This window comes from Poeciliopsis prolifica, unplaced genomic scaffold (assembly GCF_027474105.1).
Source record: "Poeciliopsis prolifica strain line A6 unplaced genomic scaffold, Auburn_PproV2 SCAFFOLD202, whole genome shotgun sequence".
Classification (NCBI taxonomy): domain Eukaryota; kingdom Metazoa; phylum Chordata; class Actinopteri; order Cyprinodontiformes; family Poeciliidae; genus Poeciliopsis; species Poeciliopsis prolifica.
This window is the reverse complement of record NW_026562577.1, coordinates 172,501-191,674: the sequence shown is the minus strand read 5'-3', so window position 1 is coordinate 191,674 and position 19,174 is coordinate 172,501. Positions and strand designations below refer to the sequence as shown.

Here is a 19,174-nt window from a genome sequence, read left to right as displayed (position 1 = left end):
AGAGCAGCCTCAAGAGCAGCGCAGGAGCGTTTCCTCCTGCCGTGCGTAAAACTGGAGAGTCCAAGAGCCGCCAGGAGTTATATAGAGGAGGAGGGGGGCCGGGGGGCCCGGGGGGCGGGCCAATCGGAGAGAGAGAGAGAGAGAGAGAGAGAGAGAAGGAGGGAGGGAAAAGCCCTGCTGGTTTCAAAGCGGTGCAGTTTTCAGGTTTGAGTCCCAAAGTTCCCGGATGTTGGTGGTGGCAGCATCATGCTGGGGGTTACAGCCAGAAACCACCTGGTTTCACAACATCAGTGACAGAAATACAGTTGAAAGTGCAGAGTACATTTTTTCTACACCCCCTTGACTTTGACTAGGCCCCTCTACAATACAGTCCAGATGGTTAGTCTGAACCATCCACTGCATGATGCTGCCACCACCATGTCTCATGGTCGTTCAGCTTCAGACTAAAATCATTAAATGGTTTTTTTAATTCTTTCATCTTCTCTGATTGGCTGCTGACCAGCAGAACCAGTCCAAGCCCGGTTCTATTGCTGGTTCTGCAGTAGAAAGAAACCCAGCCTGGTTCTGCTGGGCCCAAATATCCAAACGAGCCAGTAGCTTCAGCCAATGGCAGCGCAGGACTCAGCCCGATATTTGGTAGTAAAACCTGTCAACCAAATGAAGCCGCGTTGACCTCTGACCTCCCACATGCTGCTGTCACAACCCAGAGCCGCATGCAAACGCCTCTGGGTTGTGGAAGCCACTGGGCATGCGCAGCAGCGGAGGAACTTGAGTTGATTGAAGCTGCGCTCAGAATCCACAAGGAAGGAAATGGCGCCATCTTCGGTCCGTCACTCGGAACTGCAGACCGGAAGCTGGCAATATCAGCTTCATCCATTTCTAAGTTTTAGTCCAATAATTAAAACCTTTTAACATCTGAATGTATTTTATTAGAGATTCCTAGTTTTAATTGTGCTTACTAAAATCTAAGCATTTGCATTTTATATTGCTACAAATATTATTTCTGCAATAATCAGGAACCCACGAGGGATTTTGCAGTTTATCTTCACATTAAAATTGAGAAAATAAAACGACAATGTTTAGGAATGCAAGTATCTTAATATATCTCATTTCATTTAATTTTACCTAGTAATATAATTTAGGTTTTTCTGTAAAATTTGTAATTTTCCTCTAATTTTTGTATTGCATTCTTTTCATTGTTATTGTTGTTGTTTTGGGGAGTTTTTTTCTTTTTATTGAACACAGTCATGTTAATGTAAGTAAATTTTTCATTCAAATCTATTTTACTTCACATTTACGTTTTGTTTTTTTTTTTTCTTTGAAAATTCATTAATTCTTTTTAAAATAGGAACAGAATACAATTTAAAGTTCATATTTAATTAATCTAAATGTATGCGGTTTTTATTAAATATGTTTTTGCCTGACAGTAACTTTACTTTTCGTAGATTTATTGTAATTTTTTCGTGGTTTAACTAACTTTTTAAGAAAAGGGAACTCCGTGACATCACTTCCTGTTAATGATATCTGTGCCTATCCGAGAATGAACGGAAAGATGTATCACTACACTTTTAATTCTGTTGGAAGTCATTTCACTAAGCTGCCCCAGAGTTATTTCGTGTCTCTGTGGTTTAATCAACAATAAGAACAATATTTGTTTTAACTGCGGCTTATTAGACTTCTTGTTTGGTCCTATAGTAACCAGAGGCGGTCAGAATTCCCGTCTCAGACAGGTTCTTGCTCAGAGGACTCATCTTCGCGGATATAGACGATCAGTGTAGGTCCGGGTAAAGGTGGGGCGCTCAGTCTGATGATCAACTTGTAAAAGTTTTCTCAGACGGGTTTCTGGAGGACGGAGGGGAAACACGGCAGCGGGTGAGTCACCGGAGTTCCTCAAGGTTGTTTCGGTCACTGTCGGGCTCTCCATGCCGCAGAAAGGAGCGTTTACCGGTCTATTTTAACTCGAGTATCCCGAGTAGAGAAGCGTTATCTGTTGCTGCCGAACTGGCTAGCAAACGCAGGGCTCAGAGTGACTGGGTGAGCAGCCAATAGGAGCCTTCGGAGGGGAGTTCTGCTGCCAGTCTGAGCCAATCAGAGGCGCCGCTGCCGCTGAAGGCGGGAATGTGCAGCAGAGTGTTTAGAAACTGGTTTCCAGCTGCTGGTTCAGAGGAAACTGAGTGACGCCACAGTTCCTGATTCTGATCACTGGACCGTTCCGGGTCACAGCTGAGCCGGTACTGGTTCTGGCCTGGCTGCTCACGCTGGTTGGGTCGCCCCCCACTGGCCCCACTGATAAGGTCAAGTGGGTCATTCCACAGCAGCTCCAGGCCCAGACTGACACTGGATCAGTACCACGGCTCCAGAACTAGTGGGACGTGTTCTGATGACTCTAGAACAGAAACGTTGCGCTCTGACTGGAGCCAGTCCCCCGTGAACTTTGACCTGGGACGTTCTTCCAGACCTGTAACTGTTCCAGGGTCCAGTAGAACCTCTTCGACCCGGTCCGGTGCTGTTGATGTCTGACTGCTTGTGTTTCTGTGCAGGAAGTTTCGTTTGGTTTGAGTCCATCAGCTTCCAGAGGAGCCGAGTCCTGGTTTGGTGTCAGGACCGGTTCTGATTCTGTCCCAGCTGGACCGACCGGACTGGAACCATGTCCTCCGGTAAGAATAAGGGCCAGAACTCGCTGACCCTCCACAAGGTCATCATGGTGGGCAGCGGCGGCGTGGGCAAGTCGGCGCTGACGCTGCAGTTCATGTACGACGAGGTGAGCCTCTCACTACGTTTCCCATAATGCCCCTGGCTTCTGTGAGCTGTCTGTCCGCTCTGTCGCAGTTCGTGGAGGACTACGAGCCCACCAAGGCAGACAGCTACAGGAAGAAGGTGGTTCTGGACGGGGAGGAGGTCCAGATCGACATCCTGGACACGGCGGGCAGGAGGACTACGCCGCCATCAGGGACAACTACTTCCGCTGCGGCGAGGGCTTCCTGCTCGTCTTCTCCATCACCGAGCACGAGTCCTTCACCGCCATAACCGAGTTCAGGTCTGACCCGTCACCGGGGTAACACAGGGGTCTGGGTCCGGTACCAGAACCAGAGCAGAGCGTCTGACTCCACTCCGTTTCACGAATCGATTCAATCGTTTGTCTCAAGGTTTCTGGCCAAATGAAGGAATTTATGTCAAATTCACTGTGAAGAGACGTTTTAATAACTTCAACCGTAAACTGAACACGAAGCAGAAAGTCCAGTCCTGTCATCAGCAAGGAGCCGCCCGACATGTTGCCATGTCTGTCATCAGCAAGGAGCCGCCTGACATGTTGCCATGTCTGTTATCCAGCAAGGAGCCGCCGACATGTTGCCATGTCTGTCATCCAGCAAGAAGCGCCTGACATGTTGCCATGTCTGTCATCAGCAAGGAGCCGCCTGACATGTTGCCATGTCTGTCATCAGCAAGGAGCCGCCCGACAAGTTGCCATGTCTGTCATCCAGCAAGGAGCCGCCCGACATGTTGCCATGTCTGTCATCAGCAAGGAGCCGCCTGACATGTTGCCATGTCTGTTATCCAGCAAGGAGCCGCCTGACATGTTGCCATGTCTGTCATCAGCAAGGAGCCGCCCGACAAGTTGCCATGTCTGTCATCCAGCAAGGAGCCGCCCGACATGTTGCCATGTCTGTCATCCAGCAAGGAGCCTGACATGTTGCCATGTCTGTTATCCAGCAAGGAGCCGCCCGACATGTTGCCATGTCTGTCATCCGCAAGGAGCCGCCTGACATGTTGCCATGTCTGTCATCCAGCAAGGAGCCGCCTGACATGTTGCCATGTCTGTCATCCCTCCTCTGGTTCTACGGAACTCCCATCCTGCCCACATTCTCCAGCTGCTTTCTTTTAATGATTTAATCGACTTGCTGTTCCAACCTGTTAGGTTCAGAACGTCCTCGTTGTTACGCATCATCATCATCATTAATCTCAGACATTGTAGAATTTCAAAACCATTTTTTTTCTATGAATTTCTGACTTTTGAATCATAAATGTAATTTTTTCTCTCTAGACTGCTCCTGTAAAAAATCGATTACATTTAAAAAACCAAATTAAATCTCTTAGTTAAAAACAGAAATCATTTTTTCTCTAATCTTCAACTAATCTGCCGTGAAAACGGAGGCGGTGATGTTTTGGGGAGGAGCCAATCAGAAGCAGCGCTGTGCTGTGATAGACACCGGGTGGCTCACCCTGTCTGCGGGCTTTAACTAGGCCGTGTGCCTGCTGGTTGCAGGGAGCAGATCGTCCGGGTGAAGGAGGAGGAAGCGATCCCGCTGCTGGTGGTCGGGAACAAGTCGGACCTGGAGGACCGGCGCCAGGTGAGCGTGGACGACGGCACGGCCAAGGCGTCCGGCTGGGGCGTCCCGTACGTCGAGACGTCGGCCAAGACCAGAGCCAACGTGGACAAGGTGAGCGCTGTGGTGGGGGACCGCCTCTGCCCTCTGCCGCTGCAGCCGCCTGACCTTTGCCCTCCCCTTGCAGGTGTTCTTCGACCTCATGAGGGAAGTCCGTAAGAAGAAAATGGCGGAGAGCAAAGAGAACGGGCCGAGCGGCGGCAGGAAGAAGAGGCGCTGCTGTGTGCTCTAGGTGGAACTGAGCGCGCTCAGACCGCCACACTCTGACCGCCACACTCTGACCGCCACGCTGCGCTCTGACCACCACGCTGCGCTCTGACCGCCACGCTGCGCTCTGACCGCCACGCTGCGCTCTGACCGCCACGCTGCGCTCTGACCGCCACGCTGCGCTCTGACCGCCACGCTCTGACCGCCACGCTCGCCTCATTTATCTCTGCTCACATTCCTGAGGCTCTGAAACACTTGTCTGCACCCTGGTGACCTCTGGTGACCTCTGACCCTGTCTCCAATCAAGCTTCATGTTAAACTCTGTAATCATGCCACAGAATGGGACTCTGAGGGAACTCTGCTTCCAGCTTCTCTGGGAAATAGGAATATTATTTTATTATTATTATTGTTGTTATTATTCTGCACCAACACTCAATATTGTTTATATCTGATTAAATCAAGTTCTGTTAGAAAAAAGATTTTCTCTCTAATTTCCCTTCAAAATGAGTCCAAATATTTACTGTAAAATACTAAAAATAATCTTCAGCAAGAAGCAGGAATATCACATCTAAAAATAGACTTTATGTAGAAATGATAACAACAGTTTAATATGTATATATTGAATTATGTAAAATAAAAGATGAGTTATTAAAAATGACTAACCTTAAAAAGGTTCAACTTTTTATAATCAGAAATGTGAAAATAATGATAAAAGGGGGAGAAATTAAAAATGTTTCAATATATTTTATTTTTGATAATATTTAATAAATCCTTGATTATTTTCGATGTGAAATGCATTTTACTGTATTTAAATAGTGTAATTTATTGTTGATATTCTGCACTTGAATGAATCAAATCTTCAGTATTTTACATCTTAAAGGTGCGGCAGGTCTCGCTCTGGCCACCAGGTGGCGCTGTTTCCTCGCTGTTGAAGCTGAATGGGACGGAAATTCTCCGCTCCAGTTTTATGGCAGCTGATCCAGTTTGCTGCTGGTTCGGATCCGGCTGCAGGCTCAGGCCGCCTCCTGAGGCTGAGATCGGTTCGGCTGAGATCCAGCCGGTTCGGAGGACAGCGGCCGGTTCGGAGGACAGCGGCCGGTTCGGAGGACAGCGGCCGGTTCGGAGGACAGCGGCCGGTTCGGAGGACAGCGGCCGGTTCGGAGGACAGCGGCCGGTTCGCGGTGACTCCTCCTCTAAGCCTCTTACTGTAATCACGCTCCTGCTGAGGCTGCAGGACCCGGTTCCTGCCCTCGCAGCTGCTCAGAACCGGCCCGGTTCGGTCCAGGATGCCGTGCGGAGACGCCGTGGCCGTGTGGGACGTGGCTCTGAGCGACGGCGTGTACCGGGTCGAGTTCGCTCACGGAACCACCACGGGGAAACGGGTCGTCTACGTGAACGGGACGGTAAGTTCTGACAGCTGGTTCTGACCTCACTGAAAGGACGGTCAGAACTCGGACCGGATAGGGCTCAGTGTGACGTCACGGCCAGGCTTGAAACTGCCCAAGAGTCCAAAGTGAGGCAGAAGCAGCAAACCCATCAGAACCGGGTTTCTGGGAGTTCGGTGAGGTTCTGGTGGCGGTTTCATGATGGAGACATCCATCCATTGACTGAAACCCAACTGGACCGGGTTGGTCCAACCACTGAGGTTCTGGAGAACTTGTCAGGACTGCTGATTGGACCGTCTGGGCTTCCTGTGTCGATGATGTCATGGTGGCAGACTGCAGGTCCAGTTGGACCAGCGCTGGTAGAAGCTGGAACCCAGTAGGAAACCAGTAAACAGGTACTGGAGACGTCCTGGACTCAGGAGACGTCCTGGAGTCAGGAGACGTCCTGGAGTCAGGAGACGTCCTGGACTCAGGAGACGTCCTGGAGTCAGGAGACGTCCTGGACTCAGGAGACGTCCTGAAGTCAGGAGACGTCCTGAAGTCAGGAGACGTCCTGGACAAGGTGAAGTTCTGGTCTCAGGAGACGTCCTGGACTCAGGAGACGTCCTGAAGTCAGGAGACGTCCTGGACTCAGGAGACGTCCTGGACTCAGGAGACGTCCTGGACTCAGGAGACGTCCTGAAGTCAGGAGACGTCCTGGACTCAGGAGACGTCCTGGACTCAGGAGAGGTCCTGGACTCAGGAGACGTCCTGAAGTCAGGAGACGTCCTGGACAAGGTGAAGTTCTGGTCTCAGGAGACGTCCTGGACTCAGGAGACGTCCTGGACTCAGGAGACGTCCTGGACTCAGGAGACGTCCTGGACAAGGTGAAGTTCTGGTCTCAGGAGACGGTCCTCTGGCCTGACAGGTCAGGGTCGTAGATCCTCCAGGAGGATCTGTGGAGGATCCAGGTGAGTTCAGTCCTGGACGTTGGAGTGGAGACTCACTGGTTGGTCCACCTCCAGGTCAGAGGACCAGTGTGGACTTTGTCCTGGTACGGGACGGCGGACGCTTCGGTTGTGTGGTTGAGTTTCCATCGTGTGGCGTTGAGCAGACTCAGCTTGTCTTGGCTCCTGTGTGGTGGTGAGAGGATGAACTCGTCTGCTGTGCAGGAAGTGATCCGGAAGGACTGGATGTTCAAGCTGGTGGGGACGGAGTCGTTCCGTCTGGGCGCCGCCGGCACCAAGGCCGCCGTCCACATCCAGGCCGTCGGCGGCTTCGCCTACCAATACTCGCTGGACGTCGGCGGGAAGAGCCTGCAGAAGTTCATCGACCACAGAGCCAAGACCACCAAGACCTGGGTGGTCCAGGTGGACGGGAAGGACTGCCGGGTCGTCCTGGGTGAGTCCAGACAGAGGTCAGAGGTCGACCTGAACACCGACCGGTCCTGACTGACTGTGTTGTGTCCCACAGAGAAGGACACCATGGACGTTTGGTGCAACGGGCAGAAAGTGGAGACAACGGTGAGAACCGGAACCGGATCCAGAACCGGAACTGGAGCTGGAGCCGGAGCGCCACCATGAGGCCACGGCAGGAACTGGCATTGAATTAATAATTGAGCTGTTTATTGATTTAATGAGGCTTTTAAAGTAATGAATTAAAGTGACGATTTAATGATTTAGTTATTTAGTTACAACTGAGAAACGTTTCAAAGGGAATTAAATGTTTAAATCTTCAGTTATTGTTGGCAGGAAACCATAATATTGAACAAGTCGGTGATTAAATCACTAAATTCATAAATTTATTAAATATGGGTTTTGATTTTAAACTTATTGAAGTAATTTATTTTCATTTTCTTAATTATTTTGCTTTTTTATTTTTCCTTACAGACATATTTAATATTCTTTTTCTAAATTTTGCTTCTACTGTTTTATTGAATTGTTTTAAATTTATTGGTATTTAAATTATATTACGATTTTTTTACTTGAGGGTAATTTAGTTTATGAAAATATTTATTTTTATTTGAAGCAATTTCCCTCTGGGTACCAATAATCAATTTTAGATGTAAATGTCCTCCTGTCTGTCCTCAGGGACAGTTTGTGGACGACGGCACTGAGACCCGCTTCACCCTGGGGGGTCACAGCTGCTGCATCAAGGCCACCGGCGGCGCCAAGAAGAAGAACGGCGTCCAACACAGCCTGCTGCTGGGCCCACCTGCAGAGCCGGACCAGAACCAGAACTAGAACCAGAACCAGGACCAGTAGAGATGGACCAGAACCAGAACCAGGACCAGTAGAGATGGACCAGAACCAGAACCAGGACCAGTAGAGATGGACCAGAACCAGAACCAGGACCAGTAGAGATGGACCAGAACCAGAACTAGAACCAGTAGAGATGGACCAGAACCAGAACCAGTAGAGATGGACCAGAACCAGAACTAGAACCAGTAGAGATGGACCAGAACCAGAACCAGTAGAGATGGACCAGAACCAGAACTAGAACCAGTAGAGATGGACCAGAACCAGAACCAGGACCAGTAGAGATGGACCAGAACCAGAACCAGAACCAGTAGAGCAGGGGTCACCAAAACTTTGTGGGACTGGGAGCTTCTTCACGGGTACAGAGCAACACGAAGGACTACTTGTTTAATACAGTATATATAAGTATATATATATATGATCATATTAATGTCAGGACCACTAACAATAGTTATCAGTAATAATTTACCATGATAATTAATCGCTATTATGTGATCAGAAGTTTTTAGCTCACAGAGTTTTACGTTTGATTCCTTTTGGAGTTTTTCTCTGTGATTCTAAACTGACAACAAGTGACTGAAATAAACCAAATCAAACTGATGATTGTTGCAGTAACACCTGCAGCTGCACTGAGTACCTTGACATGTTCCTTTCAATAAAAAAGAAGAGTTATAGTTTTATTATCTAACCATCTGTTCTATTAGCAAAATTGTGGAAATAAAATATCTTTTGTGTCAAAACATATTAAACACACAAAGCTGTCAGTCTGAGGGATGAGGTGGGGAACCCAAAGCCTCAGTCTTATTGGTCAGTTTGCTTTTATTCATTTAACGGCTTTGTGTTTTTCTGCAAGCTAAAAATGAACCAGTTGGGTTTGAACCTCCTGTTCTACGTTCAGCCTGAGCTTCTGACAGTCTGCGCGGTTCTGGCGGGTCGCAGGTTTATAGCTTTGTTCTGGTTTGGCGAACCGAACAGCTGACGGATCCCGCTGGCTAAAACTATCACTGCACCTGACCTGCAAGAGCACAAGCTCCTCTCCAATGCGCAAAAATCAGCACAAACCTGAACCAAGAGCAGCGGATTTTATCCAGACGATGCTAAATAATAAAGACATGGAAGCGAAGCCTCCTCATCTCGGAAAGAGGTTCAGGTGTTGATTCCCAGATGCGCTACGAATAACATGTTTTGGCACAATTTATTTATTTTTTCTTCACAATTTTGTTAATAGTAAATAGGGTTCAATAATAAGAAGTTATTCTTTTCTTTCTTTACTTAAAGGAAAATGTCAAGGTATGCAGAGTGCAGCTGCAGGTTCTGAACTTGAACAGCAGGAAAGAGTTTTATACAGAAAGCAATTTATTTTAAACGTTTTTATCATTTTCCTCTTTTGAACTCTAAATATAAACAAACGTCATTACTTCAATGTAAAAACATTTAATTAAATTATTTTTTGGTCCCTAATGATAATGGCTATTTTTAGAAGTGGCTCCGCGGGCGCCTGAAAAGGTCCCTGCGGGCCCCGGGTTGGTGACCCCTGAACTAGATCTTGTTTTTCTTTTCCGACTCCAATAAAGCTGTATCTCCTCTGCTGGGATTTTATTTTGAAAGGCCGTTAATGTCTGGTTGTCATGGCAGAGGTCATCTTTGCGCAGTCTCCATCTGTCCGAATGCAGCTGTTCAGCAGAACGGCGGGAAAACCGGAACACGACTGGACGGACCTTCAAAATAAAAGCTCAACACCCATTTAGTTGTGTAATTTCTGACTAAATAAAAACAGATGTAGCTTTAATCTTTGTCTGCTGCGTGAAAATAACTGATCAATACAGAATCTAACATTAATGTTGGTTTATAGTCTGGATTACAGCATATAAAGTTTGACTTCAATGAACCAAAATTAAACCACCTGAACAGTTCATGTGTTCACTAACTCCCGTTAATGAACACATTAACAGACGTCAAAGAAAACAAACCGGACTGAGTCAGAACATTTAGGTTTTAAACTGACTGGAAATAAACTGAAAATGAAACGTGCTGAAGTTTTGGCGATTCAACACAAACTGATTTAACAGAAATATCAATAATCTGAGTTAAACTGGTCCGGTCTGTTTGAAAGCCAGCAGAACCAAAAACTGAATTTATTGACCTAAAATGATAAAAAAAAACAATTTTGATTAAATCAATAGTTTCAGTTGGATTAAATGAGATGAAGTTGATTATTTGGCCCAAAGTAAAACCTGCGTTGATTCAAGTTTAATGGAACTGAAATTAAATTTTATTTCAATGTATTGATTTAATTAGAAGAAACTAAATCAATAAAACAAACAGAGTTGATTTTGGCTGAAATCACCAGAAATCAATCAGGATAAACCAGTTGGTGAAACTAGAATGTAAACTGAGCTGTTGTATTTTGAAAGGCCAAACCGGATGTGTTTGTTTGGCGGCGCGTGTTGACGGTCCTGGAGGAAATCCCGGCTGGGATCTTCGGTGTATCCAGGACGGAGCTCACCGCGCTGAGGAAGCGGTACAGGAAGACTGTTTGGCTTCTGTTGCGGGACAAACTTGACGCTTTGACCCGGTTCGGTCGTCCTGGGTCACCCGGTACCTCCTGTGGGCTCCCTCCGCTAAGTTTCCAGCCGAACCGGGAAGGTTTCCGGCGCTTTTTAAGCGCAAGGAGACAAAACAAGGAGCCAGGTTCCAAACTCGCCCCGCACGGATTACCGACCCGCGGCTCTGTTCCCGCATGCTGTCTGCGGTTGAAGCCCGCTCTCTGGCCTGATGTGAGTCCGACTCTCGCCCCTGGAATTCGGCGACTTTTCCCAGGTTTCCTCCAGGTTTACCAGCTGTAGCTGCTGGGAGCTACAGCTAGTTAGCTTTAGCCAGCTAGCATCCACCAGGCCGTTTGTCGTCCTCCTCCTCCGGCCAGTTATGACTCAAAGTTCCGCTGGAAGCTCCGTGTAATCCGGCTGCAGGTCTCCCAGCGGCCCGGTCATCCAGCCCGGCCTGGAAGGATATGGGGCAGCGGAGCTCCGTCGCCTCCCGCACATCCGTCACCGCAGCGGAGCAGGAACGCGGGGAGCCCCGGGGACAAGTAGCCTTCCCCGGACTGTAGCTGCCATCTGGCCGCCGCCGCTGGAGGGACCCCGGTTCTCCTGCCCGGGATGTAGAGCTGAGTCCGGGATTATTGTTACTGTCGTTCCCAGAAAGCCTGAAGCCGTCCCTGGAGCCGCGTCTCCCCCGTCAGGATGAACTACCAGCTGCATCTGGCCAACTCGGCCGCCATCCGATCCGAGATCCAGAGGTTCGAGTCGGTGCACCCGAACATCTACTCCATCTACGAGCTGCTGGAGCGGGTGGAGGAGCCGCTGCTGCAGAACCAGATCCGGGAGCACGTCATCGCCATCGAAGGTAGGACCGAGGAGAGATGCGGGTTCTGCAGGCCCGCCGGGCTGCTGCGCATCCTGCTGCTGCTGAGAGCCGCAGGTGTGTGTGTGTGTGTGTGTGTGTGTGTGTGTGTGTGTGTGTGTGTGTGTGTGTGTGTGTGTTACTGCTCTGGGTTGGTTCTGAACATGCTTGACCCGCCCGGGTCACTGAGGCTCTCCGTTCTGGTCTGAACAGATTTCGTATCGTTTATCGTGATAAATTTTATCGATATTTTAAAACCTCTGTTATTGTTTTCCATTGATTGTATATTTTTATATGAATGCATGGATACAAATCAATAGGTTTGATGATCTGATTGAATTCAGTTCAGTTTTGTAACTGCTGTCCTGCATGAACAGCAGTTACAAAAATCGTAAATATCGCGATGTTTTGCATTGACTCGCAGTCTGGCAGGCCGTGATGCTGCGGGCCAGAACTTAATGACCAGTTTAATTAGAGCTGAGGCTCTGTTGGTTCTGCTGGCCCAGTTGGTTCTGCTGGTCCAGTTGGTTCTGCTGGCCCGGTTGGTTCTGCTGGTCCAGTTGGTTCTGCTGGTCCAGTTGGTTCTGCTGGCCCGGTTGGTTCTGCTGGTCCAGTTGGTTCTGCTGGTCCAGTTGGTTCTGCTGGCCCAGTCCAAGCAGAAGCCCGGCTGCTGCAGCTGCTGTTTCCTCCAGAACCTCACAGGAATCTTCATTGTTGTTTGCTGGTCTGTCCATCCTGAAGCGGGCCCTTCCTGTTCAGTACCAGGTCCAGAGAGGACGCGGCAGCTGAGCAGACCTTTGTTCTGCCGGGCCGTATGACCCAGTTGGCCCGGCTGCTGTTTGTTCACCGTCAGCCTTTGTTTCCTCTCAGCCTGGATCTCAAGTTTCTGTTTCTGAAGCTACATAAAGAACCAGAACCCGGCTGAGGTTCTGCTTAAATACACACTGTGGTGCTGCCTGGTTCTGCTGGAAACGACCAGAACCGGTTCCTTATGTAACCATGACAACTAAAATCAGTCCTAACATAAATGCACCTGGTTCAGGTCCAGAATGTTGGAGTTAAACCAACATTCTGCTTAGCATTAGCACAGTGCTTAGCATTAGCACAGTGCTTAGCATTAGCACAGTGCTTAGCATTAACACAGTGCTTAGCATTAGCACAGTGATCAGCATTAGCACAGTGCTTAGCATTAGCACAGTGCTTAGCATTAGCACAGTGCTTAGCATTAGCACAGTGATCAGCATTAACACAGTGCTTAGCATTAGCACAGTGCTTAGCATTAGCACAGTGATCAGCATTAGCACAGTGATCAGCATTAACACAGTGCTTAGCGTTAGCACAGTGCTTAGCATTAGCACAGTGCTTAGCATTAGCACAGTGCTAGCATTAGCACAGGCTTAGCATTAGCACAGTGCTTAGCATTAGCACAGTGATTAGCATTAGCACAGTGATTAGCATTAGCACAGTGATCAGCATTAACACAGTGCTTAGCATTAGCACAGTGATCAGCATTAGAACAGTGCTTAGCATTAGCACAGTGCTTAGCATTAGCACAGTGATCAGCATTAACACAGTGCTTAGCATTAGCACAGTGCTTAGCATTAGCACAGTGATCAGCATTAGCACAGTGATCAGCATTAACACAGTGCTTAGCGTTAGCACAGTGCTTAGCATTAGCACAGTGCTTAGCATTAGCACAGTGATCAGCATTAACACAGTGCTTAGCGTTAGCACAGTGCTTAGCATTAGCACAGTGCTTAGCATTAGCACAGTGATCAGCATTAACACAGTGCTTAGCATTAGCACAGTGCTTAGCATTAGCACAGTGATCAGCATTAGAACAGTGCTTAGCATTAGCACAGTGCTTAGCATTAGCACAGTGATCAGCATTAGAACAGTGCTTAGCATTAGCATGGCATGTATTATTAGCAGAACATTTGACTTTAGCATTGTCAGAGCGTTTAGCATTAGCATCAGACGGACCTGAACCCATCAGATCAGCAGTTCTCCGGCAGCTGGACCTGAAGGTTCTGTTCAGAACTCTGTAGACCCAGATAAATGTTTGTGACTTTGACCTTTGGCCCCGGAAAAGGAGGGAATCACCACGGCAACCAGGAGTTCCAGAGCAAAACTGCCTTAATCTTCATGACGCTTTGAGTTTTTTCATTTGATTTCCAGTTCTGCAGTCTGATCCGGTTCCGGTTCTGGTTGTGTAACCTGAGCAGCAGTAAAGCAGCTTCAGGCCGTTATGTAACATCAGAGCGTCTGTCCTCCAGAGGAAGATGATGCTGCAGCTGCTGCTGCAGCTGCTGCTGCTGCTGCTGCTGCTGCTGATGATGATGATGATGATGATGAGTCACTGCCAGGCCGCAGTGTACTGAGCGCGCTCAGTGGATCCTGATGGGATTATGGGGGCAGATGTTGGATCCAGTAGGAACATCTGGACTGGTGAGCAGCAGCAGCCTCTGGATCCCAGTTCAACCAGTCAGAGCTGAACTGGGATTAGTTTGTGTTAATCTGCCCAGATTATCGGCCCTGATGATGTTCCAGATGTTTCGTCTGGAAAGCATCGCAGCAGCACGGAGCCGCCTGATTGGTGGAGTCAGGCGCCGCCTGATTGGTGGAGTCAGGCGCCGCCTGATTGGTGGAGTCAGGCGCCGCTTTGAGGCCGGTTGTAAAGCTGATGAACCTGAGCGGAAGCAGCTGCAGTGACTCTTATTTAATCCCACTTCAGGTTATTTAGAGAATATGGAAAATACGACAGTTTCTCTGGTCCTTAAACGCATCAGCCAACAGGAAGTACTTTGTTTCAGAGTTCTGGTTCTGAATGTTTGGGTCCAGTTCTTGAGAGGTCAGAGGTCACAGAACTGCAGAAACAAGACAGCCAATGAAAACAACATAAAAATAAAACAATTTAGTGGAAAAAATCATAAATAAAATAAAAAAATGATCAGAAAATAAAGAGAAAATTAATAAGTAAAAAACGATGAGAAAACGTTGAAATAAGAAGATTTATCAAAAAATATTTCAAAAGTAAAATGTTTAGTTGTATCAATAATAACCACAATAATTCATAACAATAAACATATAACCTTAAAATATATTATTTAATATTAATATGAATATATGACATGTTTGAAGAAGGGAATTATTTATGAAAAATTTGTAAATTGTTGAACATTAGGAAATTTAAAATCCTAAATCCTAAATATGTAAATGTAAGAAAGTTAATCATCGTAAAATTATTAGTATTAAAAAATAAAAAAACATGAGAAAGAAAAAATTAAATGTAAAAGGAAAAATATAAATAAAAATGTTAAATATTAAACTGTAGCTTAGCAATAATGATAATAATAATAATAATTGTAATAGTTGTGAAAATAATTTTTTAAGATGTAGAAAATGAAGGAAATATTTGATGAAAATAAACTTAAAGTAAAAAAGAAACAGAAAATGTTTTTCTACTAAAATGAGATGAAAATATAAAGTTTGATCAAACATTGTTAAATTTAAACTGTAAATGTTCAAACAAGTGACAGTAGGCCTGTCGCGATAAACGATAAATCTATTAATCGCACAATAAATTAAAACTATTGACGTCATTTCAATTATCGTCTATATCGTTTCTTCCTGTTTTTTTCTCTTCCTGTTGATGACACTGAATGAAAAAAGGCTCAACTCCACTGACCCTCCCTTCCTTATTTCCTTAGTGTAATGCCCAGCAAGCGCTGCACCATCTGATGTCGCCGATTGTCGACCCATTATCAAAACCTGAGAGACACATTAGCCGACAGAAAGCTGAGCTATAACGGTTTGATCGAACCGTGTTGTGTCCAACAATGGACACAAAATAATAAGTCCAGTTCACTAACTTTGAAACCAGGCATTAATCAATTCCTTACTACAATCTTCCTGCAATGCATGTAGCTACTGTCAGTCTGACTGAATGAAAATCATTATAACCTATTTATGTCACGTTAACGAAGAACAGCTGAAAAGTTTCCGGGTTTCTGGTAGAATTTTGCTCCAACTCCTCCCCAAGTTATTTATATTTTCTTTGCACAAACTGTTGAATAAACATTCATGTTGTTTCCGATGTCTGCTGGACTTCGGGTTGCATCGTGTCAGCTGTTAGGGATTCCCTCCGTGTTTCCCTCAGAAAGCAGGAGGAGAATCCGTGCTTTCTGATTGGCTACCGGTCACATTCAGCAGGCTGCGTCACTCTCCCAGTCTGGATAAATCCTTGATTTAGATCAGAGCAACGATCTACCATAACACACAACGATCTACCATAACACACAACGATCTACCATAACACACAACGATCTACAGTAACACACAACGATCTACAGTAACACACAACGATCTACCGTAACACACGACGATCTACTAACACACACGACGATCTACCATAACACACAACGATCTACCATAACACACAAACGATCTACCATAACACACAACGATCTACCATAACACACAACGATCTACCATAACACACAACGATCTACCATACACACAACGATCTACCATAACACACAACGATCTACTGTAAACACACACGATCTACCATAACACACAACGATCTACCTTAACACACAACGATCTACCATAACACACTACTGTAACACACGATCTACCATAACACACAACGATCTACGTAACACACACGATCTACCGTAACACACGACGATCTACCATAAACACACGACGATCTACCATAACACACAACGATCTACCATAACACACAACGATCTACTGTAACACACAACGATCTACCATAACACACAACGATCTACTGTAACACAACGATCTACTGTAACACACAACGATCTACTGTAACACACGACGATCTACTGTAACACACAACGATCTACCGTAACACACGATCTACCATAACACACAACGATCTACTGTAACACACAACGATCTACCATAACACACAACGATCTACTGTAACACACAACGATCTACCATAACACCGATCTACTGTAACACACAACGATCTACTGTAACACACGATCTACCTTAACACACAACGATCTACCTAACACACAACGATCTACCGTAACACTACCGTAACACACAACGATCTACCGTAACACATGACGATCTACTGTAACACACAACGATCTACCGTAACACATGACGATCTACTGTAACACAAGACGATCTACCGTAACACAAAACGATCTACCGTAACACACAACGATCTACCGTAACACACAACGATCTACCTTAACACACAACGATCTACCGTAACACACAACGATCTACCTTAACACACAACGATCTACCGTAACACAGGCTACCATAGCACACAACGATCTACCGTAACACTCAACGATCTACCTTAACACACAACGATCTACCGTAACACACAACGATCTACCTTAACACACAACGATCTACTGTAACACACAACGATCTACCGTAACACACAACGATCTACTGTAACACACAACGATCTACCATAACACACAACGATCTACTGTAACACACAACGATCTACCGTAACACACAATCTACTGTAACACAAAACGATCTACCATAACACACAACGATCTACTGTAACACACAACGATCTACTGTAACACACAACGATCTACCGTAACACAAACGACGATCTACTGTAACACAAAACGATCTACCGTAACACAAAACGATCTACCGTAACACAAACGATCTACCGTAACACAAAACGATCTACCGTAACACACAACGATCTACCGTAACACACAACGATCTACCATAACACACAACGATCTACCTAACACACAACGATCTACCTTAACACACAACGATCTACAGTAACACACAACGATCTACCATAACACACAACGATCTACCTTAACACACAACGATCTACAGTAACACACAACGATCTACCATAACACACAACGATCTACTTAACACACAACGATCTACAGTAACACACTAGGGACAATCTCAGAACGAAGAACGTTCTCAGATTGTCGTTCAGGGTAAAAAATCCTGTAGTTTGAACTATTGTATCATTCAGTCGGATTCTTCTCTATTTAAATCTAATTATTACTGAAGGGCAATAAACTATACAGACTTCATAATCTGCACTCTTTTGGTTGAATGCAGTATTTATTTCCACTTTGGCTTCATGTTGTTTAGTTTTTATTCAAGTACATTTATTGTTAATGGAGAGTGAGAATCTATTTTATTTTTGGTTGTTTTATTTATTTTGTGTATCAGTCCCAGTGTTAAGTGTCTTTTGAAAGTAAAGTGTATCTATCTTTGGCAGGAAATCGCATGTATTATTAAGTAATTTCCATTAAATCAATGTAAAAAGGTCTTCAAACAATATTATCGTTTATCGCAAGAATTTTTGAGACAATTTATCGCCCAGCAAAATCTGTTATCGTGACAGGCTTAATGACAGTAAATAAAAGATTAAAGAAGTTTGAAGTGAAACCAAAAAATAAGAGAAACAAAGAGAAGTGAAAATAGTTCAGATAGTATTATTATTAATACTATCAATACTACTAATACTGCTGCTCATCATAATAGAGAAGAGCAAAACTAAAACATGTCTGGTCTGCTGGTCCAGTTGGTTCCCTGGTTCTGGTTCTGGTTTCTACCAGCCACAGGAGGAAGTGTCACTTCTCTGTCAGTCAGTGAACCTCCTGGCCCGTTACCTTGGAAAGTGGACCCGGGCCGGGCCTCTGCCTGGAAACCTGCAGTAAACGTTTCTGTTCCTGGTTCGGTTCTGCTCCGGAGCCCGGCGGGGCGAGCCGGCGCGTGGCAGGAAGTGACATCCTCGGCCCGTCCTGGGAGCCGCCGTGAGCTAACGAGCGGCATTGTGTTAGCGGACAGGAAGTCTGTTTATAGAGTTGGAGGCAGCGCAGCTGTTGTTGATACTTCCTGGTGAGGAGACGCAGCGAGACGCGTCCAGGTGTTTGGTCCATCTACCTGTTGGGACACATGGATGTGCGTTAGCGCCTCCTGCTGGCTGCGCTGTTGCTGCTCCAGCTGGCACAGAGAAAACCTGAGGCTGCTGCAGCCTACGGAGGACTGGTGCTGCCAAAACTTTATTCATAAACTCTAACTAAATATATTACTTAGTTTTCCATTTAATTTCTAATGTAATTTTTTAAATAATTACTTTCCTTTGCATAATTATTTTGTTCAGATTCTGTATTTGTAGAATATTTTTTTCTATTTAATTTTGAGACTTTTGGATGTAATGTTTTCCACATGAATCATTTTATCAAGCCACTAATTTATTTCAGTATTTGCGGTTGTTTACTGGCAGTAGCAGTCCTCCATAGGAACCAAGCAGCTGCTGAGTCATTGTAGAAACCACAATGATCTTAAGCCTTAGTTTTAAAAACATATATAGTCATTTCAAAAAACTAAAATGTATATATTTTTAATGATTTAAAAATAATTCATATTTAAAATATTTTGCTGTTGATGTAAAATCTGGTCAGCAGTTTTTCTGCATTAATTATCAGATAAATATGACATAAAGATGAAAACCGGCTGAACCTCAGAAGTGGATCTAGACGCTGTAGAAACAGGAAGT

The 19,174-nt window shown here is 45.7% G+C and overlaps 1 protein-coding gene and 1 pseudogene across 1 annotated transcript; both read left to right on the top strand.

Moving 5' to 3' along the window:
- Positions 1-1,768: 1,768 nt before the first annotated feature.
- LOC129356864 (ras-related protein ralB-B-like) lies at positions 1,769-5,071 on the top strand (annotated as a pseudogene).
- Positions 5,072-5,189: 118 nt separating this feature from the next.
- LOC129356865 (fas apoptotic inhibitory molecule 1-like) lies at positions 5,190-10,003 on the top strand. Its single transcript, XM_055026408.1, has 4 exons — positions 5,190-5,995; positions 7,129-7,357; positions 7,430-7,479; positions 8,047-10,003. The coding sequence occupies exons 1-4, from the start codon at positions 5,879-5,881 to the stop codon at positions 8,197-8,199; spliced, it is 549 nt and encodes a 182-aa protein (XP_054882383.1). The 5' UTR covers positions 5,190-5,878; the 3' UTR covers positions 8,200-10,003.
- The last annotated feature ends 9,171 nt before the right edge of the window (positions 10,004-19,174 follow it).

Excerpts from the sequence above, each read along its gene's own strand:
- LOC129356865 (XM_055026408.1), top strand. The coding sequence starts at position 5,879 with ATGCCGTGCGGAGACGCCGTGGCCGTGTGGGACGTGGCTCTGAGCGAC. Across the intron at positions 7,358-7,429 it reads GGACTGCCGGGTCGTCCTGG|AGAAGGACACCATGGACGTT; the intron begins GTGAGTCCAGAC and ends TGTGTCCCACAG. Across the intron at positions 7,480-8,046 it reads GGCAGAAAGTGGAGACAACG|GGACAGTTTGTGGACGACGG; the intron begins GTGAGAACCGGA and ends GTCTGTCCTCAG.